Raw genomic sequence first — 21,654 nt, 5'->3', positions numbered from 1 at the left:
TCAACAGATGTTATCAATTCACCTACCTATACAAGCAATACTTTCAGGATAAACATCTATTGTCTCGTGTTTTTTGATTCTGTGCATACGTGACTCATCGGTCCTGGTTGTTCTAACTTCGCTACTGCCGTACAGCCTCTGAGCAATTGGCTCTGAACATCAAACCCTCCTAAGCCAATCCTCCAATCAATCTCAACTATCATTCTTGCTTCAAGCAGTCGGTAATTGACTGTCCAACATATTCCACGTTCTCTCTGTTAAGGCCAGCAATTGATATGCGAGAGTTGTCCGCCATGTAGATATGATATTTCTCTAATGTCGCCAAATGTCAGTAAGTCATTAAAAGAGCAATTCTCGAGGAAGAACGAACCGCGAAGCTTTAGCACAACGCTTGGAGACAATCCCAGAAACCCAAACATTCCAGACTGACGGATCAGGTGATCCCAGGTTCCAGGTGCGCCTAGTCAGGTCAGAGAAGATTCTTTGGTCGCATACTTCGGACACACGATGCTTACCGGAGGCCACCAGGCTATCATATAGTTCGGTCCTCATCGAGCGAATTCGGCTGCTCATGGTGACCAGATCGTCATGCCAAGCCCCCTGAGGGTAGCATCGGCTAATATGGTGCTCGCAATCTTTGCACCATATGCCGGGGGATTTGAGACTTCAGAACGCTGAAGCATTTCAAGCATTGATTGTGTCTTGACGGCCGCCTCTTCAGTGCTGGTTGCCAGTAAAAAGCAGCCAACCCGTTCCCCTATCAAATGTTATTATCATTTCGACCATGAACTGACCGTGGCACACTAGATACCATAAAGACCCATATTTTTGGCAAAAGATAGACAAACTCCAGCTTCCAAATTCATCTCCTCGATAAATAGCCGAATGGCAAAGGCATCATTATCAACATGACCGGAGTTGAACCCTAGATAGGCAGCATCAAAAAGTGGAAATAACTGCCTTTCTTTAAAGAGGCGGGCAAGTTCTTGCCATTGCTCCTTGCTCGGATCACATCCTGTTGGGTTGTGTGCACATGCGTGGATGATGAACACAGAATCTGGCTCGGCCGATTTTAATGCCGAATAATAAGAATCGATGTCTAAATCCTTTGTCTCTGGGTTGTAGTATCTGAAAGATTGACATTGGAATCCAAGAGACGAGAATACTTGATGGTGGTTCGACCATGTGGGCTCAGGAATGTATACTTTCGGAAGAGGCGTCTTGCAAGCTCTTAGCAACAGTCCAGCCAAGTGCAGTGCTCCCGTACCAGAGAGACTTTGACAGGTCGCCAGCTATTTATACATCAATCAGTTTTGGATCTGTTCAATGCTGTGACAACGGAGTTGGGGTTGCTGTTACTTTGTCCTCTTGCTTTTGAAATAACTCTGAGCCTAGTGCTAACTTCGCAGCCTCTTTGCGGAAATCAGCCAGGCCGACAATCGGAAGATATTCGTGATTCAGCTCTTGTGCTAGTAGCTTCCGACTCTCGCGGACCGAGGGAAGAACCCACGAGTTCCCATGCTCGTCACGATATGTACCCTGGCCCAAATTGACTTTCTTGGGAGATTTGTCTGCTACATACTGGGCAGTCAATGCAAAGATTACATCAGGTGGAACGAAACGAGCCTGGTCAAACCACGACTGGGTAGTAATGTTCCGAGTGATGGGTTCAGATGTCATTTTGTAAGATCGGCTCAAATTAGGAGTGCGACGGAGAGATTGCATGGTGAATCTGGGCTCTTATTTAGTATTAAACAAAGCTGTACACCTATGGGCATCATACTTGACGTGATATCGTTCTCGGGTTCCAGGCCGAGTGACCCAAACACCCCTCTGCATTCACAATCCACTTGAGTAAATGATTTTATGTAGGTCGGAGATAGGACCGGTCAAATAAACTACATAGATACAAAGACATTTGATTCGTTGATCGGGTGAGGGACCCGAGAGTGGACTCATTTAGGTTGGTGGTCTGTGGACGAGATTGGCTTCGTCGGTGTCGGCATCCGACATTGGCAGTTCGAATATCAAAACAGCGGCCAAACAGCTGAAATTAATCGGAGATATTACCGTCTGCCCCTCATTTCGATCCGAGAGGGGGGGTATCTCATCAGATATAGATACCTTATAAGAGTTGTACTGGGACTACTAGGACTGCTAGCATTTGTACAGACGCAACCACCCAGTACCTACTTCAATACATACTTCTACAACCTCAACAATGGGTTCTCACGGCGTTTCTCCCCAACCTCACGTCCCTTCAGCAGGAGTCTGGTGCCCCGCGGTCACTTTTTTCCACCGTGACACCGACTCACTAGACCTCGACTCTCAATCCAAGTACTTTTCCTATCTATCCACAACCGGACTAGCAGGCCTAGTAATCCTAGGAACCAACTCAGAGGCCTTCCTCCTCACCCGCGAAGAGCGATCCCAGCTCATCTCAACTGCACGAGCCGCCGTTGGACCCGATTTCCCATTGATGGCCGGTGTGGGCGCACACTCAACCAAGCAGACCCTAGAGCTCGCACAAGATGCCGCCGACGCGGGCGCCAACTACCTCCTCGTCCTTCCTCCCGCATATTTCGGCAAAGCCACCAACATGAACGTAGTGAAGCGCTTCTTTTCCGAAGTCGCAGCCAAGGCACCTCTCCCCGTGGTGATATACAATTTCCCCGGTGTGTGCAACGGGGTAGACATGGACTCCGATACCATTACCGCGATCGCACGCGAGTCCGCAGCCAGTGGACGGTCGAATGTGGTGGGAGTCAAGTTGACCTGTGGATCTGTGGGGAAGATCACCCGGCTAGCTGCAGCGTTTACACCCGAGGAGTTTGCGACTTTTGGTGGGCAGTCCGATTTCCTGATTGGTGGATTGGCTGCGGGGAGCGTTGGGTGTATTGCGGCTTTCGCCAACGTCTTTCCTAAAGTGACGGCACGAATCTACGCTTTGTATCAGAAGGGTCAGATTGAGGAGGCTGTGGTGCTTCAAAGAAAGGCCGCGTTAGCCGAAAGTGCCATTAAAAGCGGTATTGCGTCAACTAAGCATGCGGTGGCTTGCTACTCTGCCAAGTTGGCAGGGATCCAGGATGCAGCAGCGAACTTGGCTCCTCGACACCCTTACGAAGAGGTGGGAGAGGGGGCTAAAGTCGCGGTCCGAGAGGTGATGGCTGAGGTTTCTGAGATTGAGAAGAGTCTGTAATGAGCTATTATCAATGTCAGCATCAGTTCTTAGTTGGGTTTTGACCATTCAATTGTGTACGGAGTAGAAGCGATCCTTTATCAAGTCCAAGGTTAATCCCAGCTAATCACGCCTCATCACGGCGCTAGTTTATCTCACACGTCTTCTAATCGTCCCAATGGGCGTTGGATACATCTGATAGTATCACACCGATATATGTTCATCCCGGGGTCATTTGGTCACCGGTCTATTATATTCATAATAGAAAAGAGACATTAGCTCATGTATAGTACATAAATAATAGCTCTTTATGCATATACGCCAATGAACCTCGGCTTAATCCAAAAAAAATCTCTTCTCTTCAGAAACATCGGCCCAGCCGAAAGTCGATTACTGATCGGGCCGGGACTAAGTGGAGCCTGTCTGGGCACTCGACGACATCGAAGCCAATGAAAAGACTCTTCTACTTTATTTCTGCTCTTTTTCTCTATCTTGCTCGAATCTTTTCTTTTCTTATGGAGTCGAAAAAATGCAGCTTATTATTCTATGGCCCCCACTATAACTAAAAGAAGCAGTCTCTCCGAAGTTGGTTTTTCCTTCGTTGATAAATCACTTAAATATTACTCCTAATAGAATAGAATAAAGGTCTAAGATCTCCTAGAAATTATTTTTTTACATATCTTACTTGAATCGCATTCCAACGCAGATCGTACGCAGATCGATATGGAGGGCTCCGAGACGGCCAACTCCCTGCAGTTGCCAACCTCCATCCCATTCTGGCGACTCATTCTCAACCCCGGTGCTATCACCCAAGAAGTTGCGGACCATCCTTACGATGGATCAGGGACTGAAGAAGATCCTTATGTCGTGCAATGGATGCCCAAGGACTTTCGAAACCCTCTCCAGTTAAAACCATCCATGAAATGGTTCATCACCGTGGTCGCCGCCATGGAGACCTTGGTCGTTGCTCTGGTCTCGTCAGCGTACACCGGTGGTCTCGTTGAAATTAGACAAGAATTCGGCGTAACCACCGAGATTGGCACATTGGGAGTATCCCTGTATGTCCTGGGCTTTGCCTTGGGTCCTTTGATCTGGGCCCCAATGAGTGAAATGTTTGGTCGCCAGCTCGTCTTCGTCACAACCTACTGCGGCCTGACTACCTTCTGTGCCGCTTGTGCGGGCGCAAAAAATATCGAGACCATGCTAATCTTCCGATTCTTGTCTGGCGCTTTCGGTTCATCTCCCCTTACCAACTCGGGCGGTGTTATTGCCGATATGTTCATGGCTCGCGAACGTGGACTGGCCTTGTCGGCCTTTGCCTTGGCTCCATTCCTAGGACCTGTCATTGGGCCTATCGCTGGTGGCTTCCTGGGTGAGTCTAGCGGTGGCTGGAAGTGGGTAATGGGTCTCTTGGGTATCCTCTGTGCTGTTATGTGGATTCTAGGAGCTGCATTGAAACCGGAGACCTATGCCCCCGTTCTACTTCGCCAGCGCGCAAACACTCTCTCCAAACTTACAGGCAAGGTCTACTGCAGCAAGTTGGATATCGATCAGGGTCGTCTTACTTTGAAAGCGGCTATGAAAATCTCTCTCTCGCGACCTATGATTCTTCTTTTCAAAGAACCTATCGTCTTACTACTCTCTATCTACCTTGCTATCATCTACGGAACCCTTTACATGCTTTTCGGCGCCTTCCCAATTGTATACCAGATCCATCGTGGATGGAGTCAAGGTATCGGCGGCTTAGCTTTTATCGGTGTCATGATTGGTATGCTCGGTGCCGTGGCATATTCAATTCCTGAAAACAAGCGCTACGCGAAGCTCCTCGCAAAGAATGGCGGATATGCGCCCCCAGAAGCCCGCCTTCCACCCTGTATGGTGGCCTCGATTGCCCTCCCTATCGGACTCTTCTGGTTCGCATGGACCAACGATCCATCCGTCCACTGGCTCGCAAGCGTCGCTGCCGGAGTTCCCTTCGGCTTCGGAATGTTGCTCGTTTTCCTTAGTGTCTTCAACTACCTGATCGATGCGTACACCATCTTCGCCGCATCTGTCTTGGCAGCTAACACTCTGCTGCGGTCGTTGTTCGGATTCGCATTCCCACTGTTCACCACCTACATGTACCAAGATCTGGGAATTCATTGGGCATCCTGTATTCCAGCTTTCCTGGCTCTTGCATGCGTGCCTTTCCCATTCCTGCTTTATAAATATGGATTGTCCATCCGAAACCACTGCAAGTACGCTGCACAGTCCGAGGCCTTTGTTCAAAACCTTCTTCGTGGCCTCCAAAAGGCCAATGAGCAGCCTGCTGAAACGGAGCCTGAGAAGCGCCCTTCCACATCGGACGATGAGGTCGCACCCCTCCCTCACATCAAGGAGACCTCCGCGGATGTCAACTCCATTCATCACACTCTTTCGCGCACTTCCACCAATGCTACCCACCCCATCCAGCGCGTGCCCACTTACGAGGCCAACCCATACAATATCGACCGTGTGCACACACGGGAATCTTTCCAATAATGCAAGACATCGATCATAGAGGACATCGATCATAGAAGGGGGGTCTGGGCGTTTCGATGGACGTCTAGGCGTACCAGAGGGAAAGGTGCAGTCTTTTGGACTTCACGCTTTCCAGCTTTAATGTTGCATTACTTCGTCTTTTGCTCTTTTTTGTCAAGTTACATATACCATAGATCGCGTTGAATATTAATCATAATTGCACTTCAAGATGTCGTGATCTTGTGTCATTCAATCATTTTTTCAGTTCTTCAGCGGTAGAGAAAACTATGTTCTATACAACGCACTTGAAACTTCTGAGATAGAATCACGATTTTATTCGAACTATACGTGGAGAAAATGAACAATAAATAGTCATCATTAATCATCATTGATAATCCATCCTTAGTACCCTGTATTGCTTGTGTTCATGTATCACACATTTCATCAAACAACAACCCAACCCCCTTTTAGTGCACACCATTGGTCAATCCATTAGTAACCCCATTGGTCACGCCGTTAGTGAGTGCGTTGATTTTATCAAGAGGTACTCCGGGTGGCACTCCAACTGAGATAGTGCTCCTCTTTCTGGGTCGCTCCGGCGCAGTCCAGATAGAACCATCATCAAGCAGCCCTTGGCCCAAAGCAAGCGTCTTGGACGGTTCTTCGCCCAGCCATTCGGTCTCCAGTCGCTCGATGTTCTGCTCAATTTCCCAAGCACGACCACCTTCAATGAACATAGATGTTCCGTTGAGAGTCTGATCTGACAAAACGCTGGTGGCTACAGTGGCAACCTGCTCAGGGGTATTGATGGGAAGATTGGCCTGCTTCCACTGCGTCTCAACCTTTTTGATGCTATCGGTCTGGGTCACCCAAGGGCAGACGGTGTTGATGCGAAGATAGTGCTTGTATGGAGAGGAGATGTAGTTTCGTAGGGAACGCATGAGACCAGTGACGCCGTGCTTGGAGGCTTGGTATATGAAGAGAGATGGGCTGTCTTTGAAGCCGGAGACGCAGGAGAATAGGAGAATCGACCGGTCGCAGTTGGAGCCGCGGTTATGGCGCAAGTAAACGGAGGCGATTCGGGTGACATACATGGAACCGAGGAGATTGACATCCATTACTTTGTGGGTGGGGGTCTTGAGATGGGATTTGCCGTTAGATGTTTTCCAAAAAAAAAAAAAAAAAAAAGGTCCAACCAAGAAAGATCAGGGTTGTTATCCAATTGGAACAGCTTACCTGGCGGACTGTCTCTAGAGTGAGTGAAGTATCGAACCAATTCCCTATTTCCACAATACCAGCGGCGGAAACGACATGATCAATGCGCTTATAGGTCTTGAAGGCCAGATCAAACAACGCCAATACCGATGGGTAGTCAGTGACATCGGTGGTCTGGAAAATCGCGCGCGGGGGCATGTCTTCTTCCTCCGGGCGGAATTTTTCACAGCATTGCTTGAGTAGACGCTCGCCGGAGATGTTATCAAGATCACCAATGCATACATTGGCGCCACTCTCCAAGCATTGTTTCACCAGGCTCGAACCAATGCCATTGGCACCACCTGTATATGGTGAGATAAGATCAGAGCGAAGAGACCAGAAGCGTTCAACATACCTGTGATGAGAACGACCTTTTTGGCCAGGCACTTGGTGGGAATGCTGGGGATATATTGCGACATTGGGGAGATCGGTGGAGAGATGGTGGATCAATAGAGATGATCGTGGGGTAAAAGTAAGTAGGACAGATAAGCCAAAAGAATTGTTGACTGCGGACCATAAGCAGGCTTTTATATTTGTGAGTTACCTGTTAAGCCATCGGGGTCCAAGTACACAATTTCTGTACAAAGTCCTAATCAGACCAACAGGGAGGGGAACGAAGGGAACGAACCAATCCGTTTGGATAACACCTTTTCCCTCAGCTATGGCATTGCAAATTCATGAAGGCCCCGGAGATAACAGGTAACTCAGCCGAGGGCCAAGGATGCATTGCCCAGGCTGGCTCCATGGGCTTTTTTTCCCGTAAGCAAATGAGCGATTGCGTAGGCAACCGGGCTGACGGGAAAGACCAGTAATATAAGAAATCACTATGGTCTGATGCGGGGAGGGGAGCCAATGACGCTGGTGTGCAGATTGAAAATGCGAAGCCAAAGCAGCCAAAGCACACAGACGCGGGAGGAAACTAGACTAGCAAGTTAGCATTGGCCCCGGCTTATACCAGGTCTTTCGGAATTCTGTGATCCGTCAGCTATTTGTCGCTCCCCAGTCACCCAGCCTGGACACTGTTGACAAGTGATGCGCGATAATGAAGATATCTGCTCCACTTGCTCGACAATCGGATCGACTATAAATGATGTATGATGTACATCGTAGGAACTGGGGTGCATATGCGGGAACGGCAAGTCAGCGGGGGAAACAAAAGTACACTCCACAACGCAAGTTCTGATGAATTAGGCCTATCGTACATGCAACACAATTTCACTCCTATCCAATATACAAGCCAGAAAAAAGAAAATCATAGATGCCATTGCAAACATGGGGAATACAGAGAGCATGAATATCAGAACATTCAATCCAAGGACCGAAAATACCAATGCAAGCCAAAAGAGAGATATGTACAACTGGCTATGCATAGATAGGTCTAGCGTCGGGAGACACAGCATAAGATACCAGACTTGCCCAGGAACCAAAGGGATCCAATAAAGCGGAAAATCGACAGACCGGCGGTCGTCCACAGGATCGCGGCGAAGTACTTAGAGGTACGGACGGTAGAAGTGTTCTGTACAGGTTAGTGTGTGTCACATCATTGAGTGAGAGGAGATACATACTGTGAGACAAAGACGGGTAACTCCTTCACTGGTGATACACAAGGCAAGGATCAGATTACTGAAAATCCAAATCAACACCAGGTTGGTTCGGAAAGCTTTGTAGCCGTCGTCCATGCTTGGTTCATCGTTGTCTTCAGGCTCCACATACGGCTCCAGTGCTCGTTTGACTGTCGATTCAAATTGACTATCGATATCGGCCTGCGGCTTATCGACTTCTTCGATGAAATTCGACTTGGCGTCATCCTTCTTCGTCTCAGCAACGGGAAGTGAATCACCCTTGTCTGATCCCTTCGTGCCCCAGGAAACGTCATGCCAATTGCAGAAAGCGTAGACCATCAGGATATTGATCGAACAGGTCATGCCAGCAAAGTATGCCCAGGAGGACGTGAACATATGCCAAGGATCCATGTACAAGAAACTTGCGAGGAAGTAAATGCCATAAGTCGAAACCAAAGCGATCAAGACGATACCCGCCCCAGCAGAACTGAAGAAAGACTTGATAAAGTGGCCAACACCTTCGTCCATAGAGAAATCAAGTGTGCCTCCAGTGAACGCGTTCTTGACAAGGTAGAACGATAGAACGATGATGTAAGTTTGAAGGATACTGAAGTAGACGAACGAAAGCGTGTATGCAAGACGGGAACTGTTTTGAAAGTCAGATTGACACTGCAAGTTGATTCCTTCAAATTTTGACTTACCCCTTCGGTCGATTTCCTAGCGCCAGGATAAATTGCAGCATCAAGAAGAATATGTATCCATATTTCAGGAAGTTGTTCACGATTGGTGTGGCGTCGTTACCAAAAGGCCATCCATGATCCTTGTTGGCGCTACTAGGAGTCCCAACAAGATCCATGATGACAGTAGTAGTCAGCCAGAATGAGGCTAGGGTGTTGTAAGTTAGTCAAAAGATTTATCGTAGAGCATCAGATTCAAGACATACCGAGAGAGAACCAGGTCATCACAAGACCCATAAAGTTGTAGGTCATCTGGATATGTAGGAAGAACAGCCGTAGGATATTGTGGCCACTCTTATAGATTCGTCCGAAATGCATCATTGCATACAAACTGGCAGCGAATGAACCGTTCAACCAACGACGTCGCTGACTGATAAACTCGGCTGCGCCCTCTGGTACATCGGTCTCTCCCTTTGACGCTTTGACGTAGGTGAGATGCCATTTGAATCCAGCTTTTGCGACAAGCTCGAAACACAAGATACGGTCCTCGGCAAGGAACATATTCTTTTTGAAAATGTTCATACCCTCGATACCCTTCTTGCCTAACTGTTTTGAGAGTGTATGATCACCGTGGAAGTACTGCTCCAAGGGGCGACCCATGATAGCGCGGTAGCGGTACGCGGAAAAGGCACCGGGTAACACGCTGACGTACCCGAAGGCACTCTCTAGCGGTTTATCGAGAATATTAGAGATCTTGTACTCGAAGTTCTGTGCGGCGACGAGGGGATTCATCAAGTTCTTCCACCCTTTTCCTAACATTGCGTGAATCTCACCGCAAGATCCACCCAAGTTCTTATCGTTATAGAACGACTCCCATAACGCAAGGAGTGATTTTTTACCCGGCTTAGTTCCAGCATCAATAAGAATCACAACTTCGGGGTTGAGGATTCGACTGAAGCCGTTGAAAAGCCAGCGGTGAGAGTTGATCTTCTTACTGTTCTTCTGCTTGAGGCAGAAAATCATTTGAACAGGGGGAAGGTTTGACGACTCGTTTCCTTGTGGCCGGATCAATTGTTGGTTTGAGGTGACAGAGAGTTGAGTGGTGTATTCGAACTAAGTTTAGTTAGTGAATTTTCCTCGACTTCAAAGACACCGGGATAGAGCGATATGTATTCCGCCGAGGCAAATGGAGAGGATTTTGGGAACTCACAATGTGTGCGACGGTTTCCCGGCCATCGACAGAACGCTTCATGATGCCATCTTGGTAAATACCAACTGTGGCCAGCAAGTCGAGGGTATTTTTGTCGCAAGGATCAATACCGTCAAAAACTAAGGAGCACACGATCTTCTGCCAGGCCGGGCCACCTTTGTTCCAGAATTCAGACTTCTTCAAATTGACGATATCTCGAATATTCTGCATGACACCGTGAAGTGTTCGCGCAGTCAAAACTTTATCTTCATTGTAATAGGTGATGGCAATCAGAAGCTCGGTGTGTCGGTTGTACATAGCCGGTCGCAGATTGTATCCATTACGTAGAGTGAACTCATCGGGGTCACAGGTGGCCGCGGTGTCTGTATAGGATTAGCTCCAGTCGCATCACCAATATTTCACATGAAAACTCACAACGCAGGTGAGTGAATTCTTCTGGGAAACCCTCCTCCGATTCCCGGTACTCCTTCTGAATCGCGTTCTGAATGGCACTCGGGACTGGGTAGTCTACACTGAGGACAGAGCCCTGGACCAGTTTAATCTTTCGCGTAGCATAACGCCGCAGCCCTGACCCAGGCGCCTGTCGATTTTGCCAGGCTTCTGACGGAGTCTCGGACATAGGTGACTGAATACCCGACGGAATACCCGAGCGACGATTGAGACCTCCCGCGGACTCTTGGTATGGACCATCGGGGAAAGCAGTGACGCCGGGATCATGTAGTGTGTAACGACGGAGGGAATCGCTCGAGGCATATGGGTCATCGAAGGGTGCATTGAATGGGCTAGGCTGATTGCGGTAGAGCAGAGACTGCTGGCTGTCGATGTTATCGGGCTTATCCTCGTAACCGTACGATTGCTGTTGAACCAACTGCGTTAGCATCCACTGCTGCCTTGATGGCTCTATTCCGTTTTTCGTTTCGGATAGCTTATCACTCACTTCGCGTGGGCCATACAGGCTAGTCTCGCTTGCCTGAGGTGAATGAGATGAGTTGCCGGAATGAGGTGAATGAGGCGATGTGCCTCTCTGAGGGAAAGACATTATGCGTGGTTCTCGTGTTCTCCAGATTTGGTGGAAAGTAAAAGAGATCTAGCCGGCGGGGTGGTATCTCAAGAATCGAAAAAAAAAATATGGAGGTTATAATCCAGGTACGATCCGGCGCCTCAATGGCAACAGCGCAACAGCGCAGCAATGATCTCTTGAGGTATGTTGGAAACAAGGTGTCCCAGCCGATCTGACCAGAGATCGAACCTATGTGAGAAACAATATGAGACCTAAGTAAAACAGAGCGAGTGTGGTTCAAAGAGAGATGTGTAGGAGAATGTCCCCAGTGTTATCGACTATCCAGGAGATATTTTTGGTGCAGAATTTGATTGGAGGTGCCAATGATGCGGGCTGTGAAAGGGCGACTTAGGTGGAACCCCAGCCCATCAGTAATTGCCGTTCGTCATCCACCCTTTTTAGGACCCACCAAGGAGCCCCCCCGTCCGAGACAGGGCATACATATGTATTGGGCATTGCCAACCGTATTTCCCCTGCGTATGCATCGGATAATCATTGGGGGCTGCGACCACCATGGACCCAACCACCGAATGATATTCCCCTTAATCATAATTCTCTCGATATCCAAGGTACAATATACGGCTGTGCGGGTACGAATTTGACTCTCTGTGTGATCAGCGCTTTGCTGCAACGAACATAACTCGTCGAACATGTAAAAAGCTGCGGGTCAACGACGCAATGCGCCATGACATTGGTCAACAGACGTCTTCTATGACCCATCACAGGCTCCCCCAATTAATACCCGTATCCCCTTTTACCATCCGAAACACCCCCTGAGGGACAGATCTTGGATCTCTGTACGGAGAATATGCTCCATGCTCACAAGGACAGGCCCTGCAGAGGCTTCTTCGCCAAGCAATCACAGCATGGCGGCTGGGGGTGGCGACTGCTGGAGATGACGACAAGGCGTCAGGAAACGATCGGCCGTAACTTCCAGGGGGCTGAATTCTGAATCTGCGACTGGTCCACGCGGTTCCACCTATCCAGCCATCGTTATAAATTGGGTATGTGGGGAATAAAATAGAAAAAAAAGAATAGCGCTACCACAGCAACAGAGGGACATGCCGTCCGAGGTAATGCGTGTCATGTGTTGTCCATAGGTCACGTGCCAGGCATGGTATACGTGTACACAACTGTAGTCCATTTCTTTATGCTCTACATCTAAAAAGTACAACACACAAACTATACTCCATAAATATAGCTGCCTTGAATATCGTTTATTTTTAGATTTTTGAACCCTAGTTTTACTCATTTAAGTAGACACGCTTGCAAAGTCTAATGTTGAATTCTGTCTGTTTCTCATCAGCAATATATATCTTGCTCCGTACACTAGTTGAAGCCCATATATGTCTTTCACTTCTTGTACATGATGTAACCTCTTTTTTTAGGCTAAAATTCTTTGTTTTTTTGTTGTGTAAGCAGCATTGTTTCTACTGAGGTTCTCCTCCAAGCTACCTCTCGGCCCTCGCCCGATACTCGGACTTCACTGCGAGCGCCGGTTCAAGAAGATGGAAACTGCTATACATTGCACACTAAGAACTTGACCGACAAGCCTAGTGTTGACTAACATTGGTTTGCTAGATCCCTGCGAATTTCAACCATATGGAAATTCGACCATCTATGTACTCCTTACCGGTAATCTAGCACCGGGTTGTTAGGCCTTGCCCGAGGTTGATATCCCAATGCCGGAACAACATGCGGGGTAAATGATCTAGTGATCTAGTTTGAACTTTTACAGGGCTTTAAATTCTCACCCGGATATCTTGCATTCGATCAAAATCGAACTATCTCTCTGCAATCTTCGCGTAACAATGTCGTCCCAGAGACCTGCATTCGATGCTCTACCTTTGCGCAAAGATGGACCTCCAGGGAATGCTTGGGGGATGTTTGGGGATCGAGATCAGATGGGGATGCTCAATCTATTGACGCCGGAGAACACCACTGCAGCTGCCCGCGAGATTGTTGAGGGTGTGCGTGTTTCGACAGATTGGGCTCTCAATAGCATGGCAACCCCATGCTTTGGACGATCTGCCTTTGAGCATACCATCAAGAACAAGGCCCCGCGGGTAGTCAACGATGATATCTTGGTCTTTAACACACAGAGTAGCAGCCAGTGGGATGGCTTCAGACATTATGGATCAAAGCAAGGAACTTTCTTTAATGGGTGTACCCAGGACGACATTCAGAATTCTACTCGAAATGGCATCCACGGTAACTCCTTCCGCCTTTGAAATATCAGAATTTCACTGAACATTCTTCAGTATGGGTCGAAAATGGCGGGATTGTTGGACGGGGCGTTCTCTTGGACTATGCGGGCTGGGCAGAGGCGAACGGGAAAGAAGTTAGTTGCTTTAAAACCCAGTCAATTCCGGCTTCTGTACTCCAGGAGGTAGCTGCTAGTCAGAATACCACATTCCGACCGGGAGATATCTTGTTTATTCGTACGGGTTGGACTCGAGCGTACGAACAGCTGTCGCAGGCGGAATGCCAGCAACTGGCCGACTATGCAGCACCTCCAGTGATTGGGGTAGAATCATCCGAGGCCATGCTGCGCTGGATTTGGGATCTTGAACTAGCCGCCGTGGTGGGAGATATGCCGAGCTTTGAAGCTTTTCCATGTCAGAGTCAGGAGTTCTTTCTCCATGAATGGTTGCTGGCAGGCTGGGGCATCCCAATTGGAGAATTATTTGATCTCGAGCAGCTCAGCCAGGAGTGTCGCAAGAGAGATCGTTGGACCTTTTTCTTTAGTAGCGTGCCATTGAAGGTGTGTGTTGACCTCGTACTCTCCTCCGGTTCCCAACTAACCACGTTGTTTCAGGTTCCTGGTGGGGTTGCAAGTCCCCCAAATGGCGTGGCTATATTTTGATCATAACTTCGCCTCTGCCCTTTGTCGCTGATCATATTCTGCCAGTCTAACTCTCTGGAGATAGCGCAGAATGCAAGTGGGGTGGTGTTGGCAGTAAGCGCGCCCCCCTCCTTAAATAAGCTTGAAAGTCATGGAGATATCAGAATGCACCTTCTTTTACCAAGACACCTTTATAACAGACATGACACAAGAGTAATATCAATACCTAGGTACCTAGGTATGTCTTCATCGTACCACATGGCCCTGGGGGAAGTCGGGCCGAAAAGATAAGAAGGGAAAAAGCGGAGAAACCGGGGCTTTCCGTCCCGGTCTGAGTGTGTCATTCTACAACGCTTCACTCCTATCTGTGTGCAGGTCGAAACAGATCATAATAGATCTGAGATCGAGCCTCAAAGAATATGGTCCTTGGAAATGCAGGTATCTCGCGCCAGACAGAAGACCGCTCAAGAAGGTCGATGGTAGCTTGTAACCGCTGTCGTTCTAGAAAAACTCGCTGCGCCGGCAATCCACCCCACCCTTGTGCAGCATGCGTGGATGCGGGCAAGAATTGTGTATATTCGGAGGCTGAAAAGCGAGTCTCCATAACCGAGAGGTAAAGTAGGTCCGGGGTCGTTGAAGAGTCAATGCTGACTCTTTTGCAGCTATTATCGTCAACTACAAGCGCAAGCTCCTGCGTCGCGAGGTGGGTTTTTCGTACCTAGGTAGTCATTTGGACGCAATTTAACCATATAGAATAGAAGGTAGTAATCCAACGCCATTAAGTGAGCCATCGATATCCAATCGCTACTCTGAGGGGCCACCAGAACGCGACGACTGGTGGTACAAAGGGACAGACAACTTGTTCTTGAATCGTCTGGGAGAACATCGTACGTGTTCAGCGGCGAAATGTTTTGTTTTATCATATTTTTGCTAATCTTTCTTCAGATTTCGTGGGTGCCTCATCCACCACACATCTCGCGAAACGGCTGAATCCCGGCTCCACAAATCTTGCATGGGATGTACGCCCACTTTACGATGACCCTTCATCACTGAAAAGATCAATTGGCGGCTCATTGCCTCAGTTACCACCTTTTGAGTTTGCGAAACGACTATTCTGGGTGCAATACGCTTACATCGGTACCATTTTCTCTCTTATTCAACCCATGGAGTTTGAAGAACGGCTCGATCTAGTCTACCACCAACCACTTGACTTTTCACAACGTGAATCTTGTCTAGTATACTGCCAAACACTCCTAGTCATATCTTTTGGCTTGATGTATAGTGTGAATCAGTGGATTGGCGAGGAAGGTCCTCCAGGTTTCAAATATTTCAAACATGCATTACGATTCTTGCCAGATATTCACGAAGAAGGCTCGATTCTCTTTGTTGAGGTGTTATGCTATGTGGCATACTATATGCAGAATCTGAACAGACGGGACGCTGCTTTTCTCTATGTATGTATTACTTCCGCTGACCACCCGCTGCACCGCTAACGACATCAGATCGGACTTGCTCTGCGCATGGCTATCTCATTAGGCTTACATCAAGAGGTGTCTGACCCCTCAATAAGTGAAGGAGATCGTAACCGTCGACGTCGGGCTTGGTGGTCTGTTTATAGCTTGGACCGGTAATTTGACACCCCCAGTTCTTCGAAAACAAGACTCACACTCATGAACAGGCTACTTTCGGTCAAGTCTGGCAATCCTATTACAATCCACGATGGAGATATTGGGATAACTTGGCCCACAACTGTGGTATGTTGCCCTCCATAGGATACCCACAAAGGTATCAGCTGATTTTCTTTCTTCCGTTTAGGGTGGACCGAACTTCGATCCATGGCCATCGACCGTTCTTACCCATTATACACAACTGTCTCGTATATTGGGACGGATTGGAGAAGGTAAAACCCCTCCCTATTTCCCTCGCATGACAAGCTGACCTAGATGACTGCATCAGAAATCTACAGAAAGAAACCTGGATCTGGATCCAACCTCGTTGCTTCTGTACAGAGTATCACAAATGACCTTTCTAGATGGCTGCGGCAGGTACCAGACAGGCTCCGTATTGATTTCACTACACTCGATACCCATATCAATCGAGAGTCTGTTTCGATCAATCTGCACTTCTACTCATGTGTGAACATGACTGCACGCCCGTTGGTCTTTTATGTTATTCAACGGCGACTCGACGCAGAAGTCCTTGGATCAGCAACAGAAGATTGGAAAGAAGGGCTGGCCTCCAATACTGTGGCCGTCATTGACAGCTGCATTACAGCAGCGCGCGCAACCACTGTCATCATGGATGCAGCTGCAAAACATAATCTCGTTGGTAGGCGATCGCTCTACAACCCCCATTTCTTCTGTCATGAAATCATCTGATTAAACGAATTTTCTAGCTACATATGGATACCTCGATGGCGAATATATCTTCTCCGCTGCACTTCTGCTGGTCATGGTGAATGCCGCGTTTCCACCCAATGAAACCAACGCCCGGGCCATGGAGACGGCACTGAATCTTCTTCGCGGTATGGCAGATCGCGGAAACACATATCTGGACTCACGGCACACATTGCTATTGGAATTAAGAGCAGCTATTGGGCCTAGACGCCCCGAAGAAAAGGATCCTGATATGGAAAATCCTCTTGCTGCAGGTCAAAAGGGCCCCGTGACGCCGATGACTGAAAACGGCGCAAATGTATCAGAAACTGTTCCAGTCTCGGGCGCAGAGCTGGCAGCTTCGCAAGTGCTTACTTATAACTGGCCACAGCAGCCAGATCTCCCCTCTTTCCGGGATATTGCCTTCCAGTTTGATCTAAACGATGATCCAGCACTCTGGGAAGGGGCTTTGGATCAAATTGACATTGACATGGACACCGACTGGATTGAGAATACTTTAAAGCGATAGGAACAAATGTAAATAGTTCAAAATAATTTCAATGGCTGTATTGTGTGCTTAGTACTTAGTACATACTAGTATTGGATATAGCTTATACTATATCTGCAGGATGGGCATAAATTGGTGCCTGAGGCCTACATCTATGACTTGCATGGATTTCTCCGCAAAATGCTATTATAATTCCTCTTCTTATTAGCTCAGACATGAGCCCCTATCTTCCCCTCCATTCTCTATCCAAACCCCGCGGCTTATCAAACTGTGGAGGTGCCGGCCCGACAAAGCCGAAATAGGAGCCATCGGCCCGACACGTGACATGCATCTAATGGGTAAGATGGAGGTGATCATTGGAGATGTGCTGGGGTATCGGGACGAGCTTTGTGACATAAATGAATAAGGATCCCTTCTGACCATCTTTGTCTGTTGTTTTTTTCTTTCCTTTTCTTATACCCACCTCGTATCTTCCCACTCACACTAGTCACAATGTCTGACTCAGGGAAGATCACCATCTCTATCGATCGTGGTGGCACATTTACCGATGTCCACGCGATTCAACCTGGCCGCCCTGACATTATCCTGAAGCTTCTCTCTGTCGATCCTTCTAACTATCAAGATGCTCCAACCGAGGGTATCCGCCGCATTCTAGAGTTGGCTACCGGGGAGTCACATCCCCGAGGCCAACCATTGAAACTCGACCGTATTGGTTGCCTACGCATGGGCACAACCGTTGCAACTAATGCTTTGCTCGAGCGCAAGGGCGCTCGCTCAGTCCTCTTCACCACCAAAGGATTTAAAGATTTATTAAAGATTGGCGATCAATCTCGCCCAGCCATTTTTGACCTATCAATGGCTCGCCCCGGAGTTCTCCCGGAGAGTGTCGTCGAGGTGAACGAACGTGTGTTGTCATGCCATCCTTCTGCGGACAGCGATTGCTTCTCCGATTGTCGCATCGTAGAGGGAACTACCGGCGAGAAATTCCGTGTGGTTCAAGAACTAGACATCGCTCAGGTGAAGGCGGAGCTCCAACGGCTGAAGGAGCAAGGAATTCTGTCAATCTCTGTGGCGCTTTTGCATTCCTACGCCTACCCTGAACACGAGCGTCAAATCGGCGAGCTCGCTCAAGAAATGGGATTCTCAGTTACCCTTTCTTCAAAACTTCAACCCATGATTAAGATCGTGCCTCGTGGCATGTCGGCCGCCGCCGATGCCTACCTGACACCTGTTATCAAGACATACATCGACTCTATCTCCTCCAGCTTTGAGGGTGGCTTAGAGAGCCAGCAGGATTGCCGATTTGAGTTCATGCAATCAGATGGTGGACTGGTCGATTTCCGCAAATTCAGCGGCCTAAAGGCGATTTTGTCTGGCCCCGCTGCCGGCGTGGTCGGCTTTGCAGCTACCAGCTGGGATCCCACAGAGAAGACCCCTGTCATTGGTTTCGACATGGGTGGTACCAGCACAGATGTCTCCAGATTTGATGGCCACCTTGAACATGTATTTGCATCCAAGGTCGCAGGGGTAATGATCCAGTCCCCTCAGCTTGATATCATCACTGTCGCTGCTGGCGGTGGTTCCATCCTCACTTGGCGCAACGGCCTCTTCTATGTTGGACCTGAGTCTGCAAGTGCTCACCCTGGCCCTGCATGCTACCGCAAGGGTGGCCCTCTCACAGTGACAGATGCCAATCTGTTCCTTGGCCGTCTTCTGCCGGAGTACTTCCCCAAGATCTTCGGCCCCAATGAGAATGAAGCGCTGGACACAGAGACGACTGCACGTCTTTTCAACGAACTTACGCAAAAGATCAACATCGAACGCAAAGAGAAGGGCCAGTCAGAGTTCTCCGCAGAGGAAGTCGCACTTGGCTTCCTCAATGTTGCAGATGAGGCTATGTCCCGGCCAATCCGTAACCTCACGGAGGCTCGTGGCTATGAGACCGCATCTCATCATTTGGCATGCTTTGGAGGTGCTGGTGGCCAGCACGCATGCTCTGTGGCCAAAACTCTCGGTATCTCCCGCATCATCATTCACAAATATTCTTCGATTCTGTCAGCGTATGGTCTTGCTCTGGCAGAGGTTGTCAAGGAGTCACAGGAGCCTGTTTCGTCCGCCTACTTATCTTCACAATCTGCTCTTCTTCAGCACCTCGAGGACTTGTCGTCAGCAGCAACTAAGGATATGGAGTCCCAAGGCTTCACTTCCACCCAAGTGCGCCATGAGAAATACCTGAACATGCGCTACGAAGGTTCCGACACCAGTCTAATGATCCTGAAGCCAGAGAACTCGGAAGATTTCCTGGAGGAGTTCCGCATTCGTCACCGCCGCGAATTCAATTTCAACTCTGACCGACCTGTTCTTGTTGACGATGTTCGAGTGCGAACCATTGCGTCATCCAAGGTGCGCTCCGAGGAAAGTCCCTTGGTTCAATTGAAAGCAGCCAATATGCGAGATGTCGCGACGGCTCCAAACAACACCACTTCGGCCTACTTCGGCGACTCGAGTCGGACCGATACACCAGTTTACCTGCTAGGTGACCTGGAGAAGAACTCCCGCATCTATGGCCCAGCTGTCATCATTGATCAAACTCAAACAATTGTCGTCGCTCCCAATGCAGTGGCAAACCTGCTCGACACATGCGTTGTCATCGATCTCAAGGACGAGCCAACCTCTTCCGGAAGCGCCGTGTCATCGGATATCGACCCTATCAGGCTCACTATCTTTGGACACCGATTCATGTCTATCGCTGAGCAGATGGGTCGTACGCTGCAGAAGACTTCCGTTTCAACCAACATCAAGGAACGACTGGATTTCTCTTGCGCTCTATTCTCCCCCGATGGAGGTCTGGTAGCCAATGCGCCTCATGTACCGGTTCATCTTGGATCGATGCAATTTGCCGTGCGTTATCAGCATGAGAAGTGGCTAGGCAATTTGAAGGATGGCGATGTTCTGGTGGCTAATCACCCCAGTTGCGGAGGTACCCACCTTCCCGATATTACAGTAAGTCTTCTTCACATTGAATATTTTCATTAGAAACTAACCTGTTCGTAGATCATCACACCGGTCTTCGACCGACCTGGTGGCTCCGAGATCATGTTTTACGTGGCTTCGCGTGGTCACCACGCTGATATTGGTGGTATTCTACCTGGATCCATGCCCCCCAAGTCCACCGAGCTGTGGCAAGAGGGCGCCGCCATTGAAGGCGACAAGATTGTTAGTGATGGCGTCTTGGATGAGGCCCGTTTGATCGAATTGTTGGTCACAAAACCCTCGCAATACCCCGGCTGTGCTGGAGCCCGTTGCATCAGCGATAACTTGTCCGATTTGAAGGCACAGATCGCTGCCAACGCTCGTGGAATCAGCTTGATTCAAACCTTGTTCAACGAATACGGAACCCAGACTGTGCAAAAGTACATGTACGCCATCCAAGCAACCGCCGAGTCGGCTGTGCGCAACCTTCTCAAGGAGCTATACAAGAAGTTCAATGGCCAGCCATTGGAGTCGGTCGATTACATGGATGATGGCACCCCCATTCGATTGAAGGTCACCATTGATGGTACCGATGGATCAGCCATCTTTGACTTCGAGGGTACTGGTCCTGAGGTGTACGGCAGCTGGAACGCTCCCATTGCCATTACTCACTCAGCAATCATCTACTGTCTGCGCTGCATGATCAACGCAGACGTCCCACTCAACCAGGGCTGCTTGGCACCAATTGATATTCGTGTCCCAACATCCAGCATTTTGTCGCCAAGCAAGACTGCTGCTGTCGTTGGCGGCAATGTTGTCACTTCCCAGCGCATCACTGACGTCGTGTTCAAAGCCTTCCAGGCCTGTGCCGCGTCTCAGGGCTGCTGCAACAACCTGACCTTCGGTACAGATCCCAAGCTTGATCCTTCCACCGGTGCTGTCATCAAGCCTGGATTTGGATACTATGAGACTATCGCTGGTGGCAGTGGCGCTGGCCCAACTTGGAAGGGCGAGTCCGGTATCCATGTTCACATGACCAACACACGGATTACCGATCCCGAGATCCTAGAAAAGCGCTACCCAACAATGCTCCGTCAGTTCACCCTACGCGAAGGCTCTGGTGGCAAGGGCAAGAACCCTGGTGGTGAAGGAGTGGTTCGCGACATTGAATTCCTTTCACCAATTCAATGTTCGATTCTGTCCGAGCGCCGCGTCCACCGACCTTATGGAATCCAAGGTGGTGAGGATGCGCAGACCGGATTCAATCTGTGGATTACGCGGGACGAGGAAACTGGCGCTGAGCGCCGCGTCAACATTGGCGGCAAAAACACAGTCTCGATGAAGACACACGACCGGATTGTGATCAACACTCCCGGCGGTGGTGGCTGGGGAGCTGTTTGAATGGGTTGTATAGCGAGCATGAAATTTTTATAGTATACCAATCTCAATTAAATACATAGAGATACAATGGTCCTTCTGACCAAATGAATTAAATTCACAAATTTCTTATTTT

General features: G+C 48.9%; 8 protein-coding genes across 8 annotated transcripts; 5 read left to right on the top strand and 3 right to left on the bottom strand.

Annotated features, from left to right (window-relative positions):
• Positions 1-199: 199 nt before the first annotated feature.
• Positions 200-1,680, bottom strand: N7500_002780 (aminotransferase; the record flags this gene model as incomplete). The annotated part of the gene is made up of 6 exons (XM_056673926.1): positions 200-312; positions 371-460; positions 516-529; positions 580-757; positions 812-1,292; positions 1,360-1,680. The coding sequence occupies 6 exons, from the start codon at positions 1,678-1,680 to the stop codon at positions 200-202; spliced, it is 1,197 nt and encodes a 398-aa protein (XP_056534451.1).
• Positions 1,681-2,221: 541 nt separating this feature from the next.
• On the top strand, positions 2,222-3,199 carry N7500_002779 (dihydrodipicolinate synthase family protein; the record flags this gene model as incomplete). The annotated part of the gene is made up of 1 exon (XM_056673925.1): positions 2,222-3,199. One exon carries the CDS (start codon positions 2,222-2,224, stop codon positions 3,197-3,199), a length of 978 nt encoding a protein of 325 aa, XP_056534450.1.
• A 702-nt stretch (positions 3,200-3,901) lies between these two features.
• Positions 3,902-5,698, top strand: N7500_002778 (MFS transporter; the record flags this gene model as incomplete). The annotated part of the gene is made up of 1 exon (XM_056673924.1): positions 3,902-5,698. One exon carries the CDS (start codon positions 3,902-3,904, stop codon positions 5,696-5,698), a length of 1,797 nt encoding a protein of 598 aa, XP_056534449.1.
• A 446-nt stretch (positions 5,699-6,144) lies between these two features.
• On the bottom strand, positions 6,145-7,350 carry N7500_002777 (Short-chain dehydrogenase/reductase SDR; the record flags this gene model as incomplete). The annotated part of the gene is made up of 3 exons (XM_056673923.1): positions 6,145-6,813; positions 6,914-7,233; positions 7,287-7,350. The coding sequence occupies 3 exons, from the start codon at positions 7,348-7,350 to the stop codon at positions 6,145-6,147; spliced, it is 1,053 nt and encodes a 350-aa protein (XP_056534448.1).
• Positions 7,351-8,309: 959 nt separating this feature from the next.
• Positions 8,310-11,419, bottom strand: N7500_002776 (Chitin synthase; the record flags this gene model as incomplete). The annotated part of the gene is made up of 6 exons (XM_056673922.1): positions 8,310-8,447; positions 8,497-9,139; positions 9,195-9,378; positions 9,437-10,283; positions 10,381-10,742; positions 10,795-11,419. The coding sequence occupies 6 exons, from the start codon at positions 11,417-11,419 to the stop codon at positions 8,310-8,312; spliced, it is 2,799 nt and encodes a 932-aa protein (XP_056534447.1).
• An 89-nt stretch (positions 11,420-11,508) lies between these two features.
• On the top strand, positions 11,509-11,792 carry N7500_002775 (uncharacterized protein; the record flags this gene model as incomplete). Its single annotated transcript, XM_056673921.1, has 2 exons — positions 11,509-11,582; positions 11,666-11,792. 2 exons carry the CDS (start codon positions 11,509-11,511, stop codon positions 11,790-11,792), a joined length of 201 nt encoding a protein of 66 aa, XP_056534446.1.
• Positions 11,793-13,122: 1,330 nt separating this feature from the next.
• On the top strand, positions 13,123-17,189 carry N7500_002774 (transcription factor domain-containing protein; the record flags this gene model as incomplete). The annotated part of the gene is made up of 12 exons (XM_056673920.1): positions 13,123-13,142; positions 13,179-13,651; positions 13,702-14,204; positions 14,702-14,898; positions 14,948-14,988; positions 15,044-15,172; positions 15,231-15,739; positions 15,788-15,912; positions 15,964-16,039; positions 16,101-16,185; positions 16,242-16,613; positions 16,681-17,189. 12 exons carry the CDS (start codon positions 13,123-13,125, stop codon positions 17,187-17,189), a joined length of 3,039 nt encoding a protein of 1,012 aa, XP_056534445.1.
• Positions 17,190-17,660: 471 nt separating this feature from the next.
• On the top strand, positions 17,661-21,542 carry N7500_002773 (5-oxoprolinase; the record flags this gene model as incomplete). Its single annotated transcript, XM_056673919.1, has 2 exons — positions 17,661-20,171; positions 20,223-21,542. The coding sequence occupies 2 exons, from the start codon at positions 17,661-17,663 to the stop codon at positions 21,540-21,542; spliced, it is 3,831 nt and encodes a 1,276-aa protein (XP_056534444.1).
• Between the last annotated feature and the right edge of the window lie 112 nt (positions 21,543-21,654).

The sequence above is a fragment of the Penicillium coprophilum genome (genome assembly GCF_028826855.1).
Source record: "Penicillium coprophilum strain IBT 35676 chromosome Unknown utg000002l_segment0_segment1, whole genome shotgun sequence".
Lineage (NCBI taxonomy): Eukaryota > Fungi > Ascomycota > Eurotiomycetes > Eurotiales > Aspergillaceae > Penicillium > Penicillium coprophilum.
The sequence above is the reverse complement of the archived record's forward strand: the minus strand, read 5'-3'. Positions and strand labels throughout refer to the sequence as shown.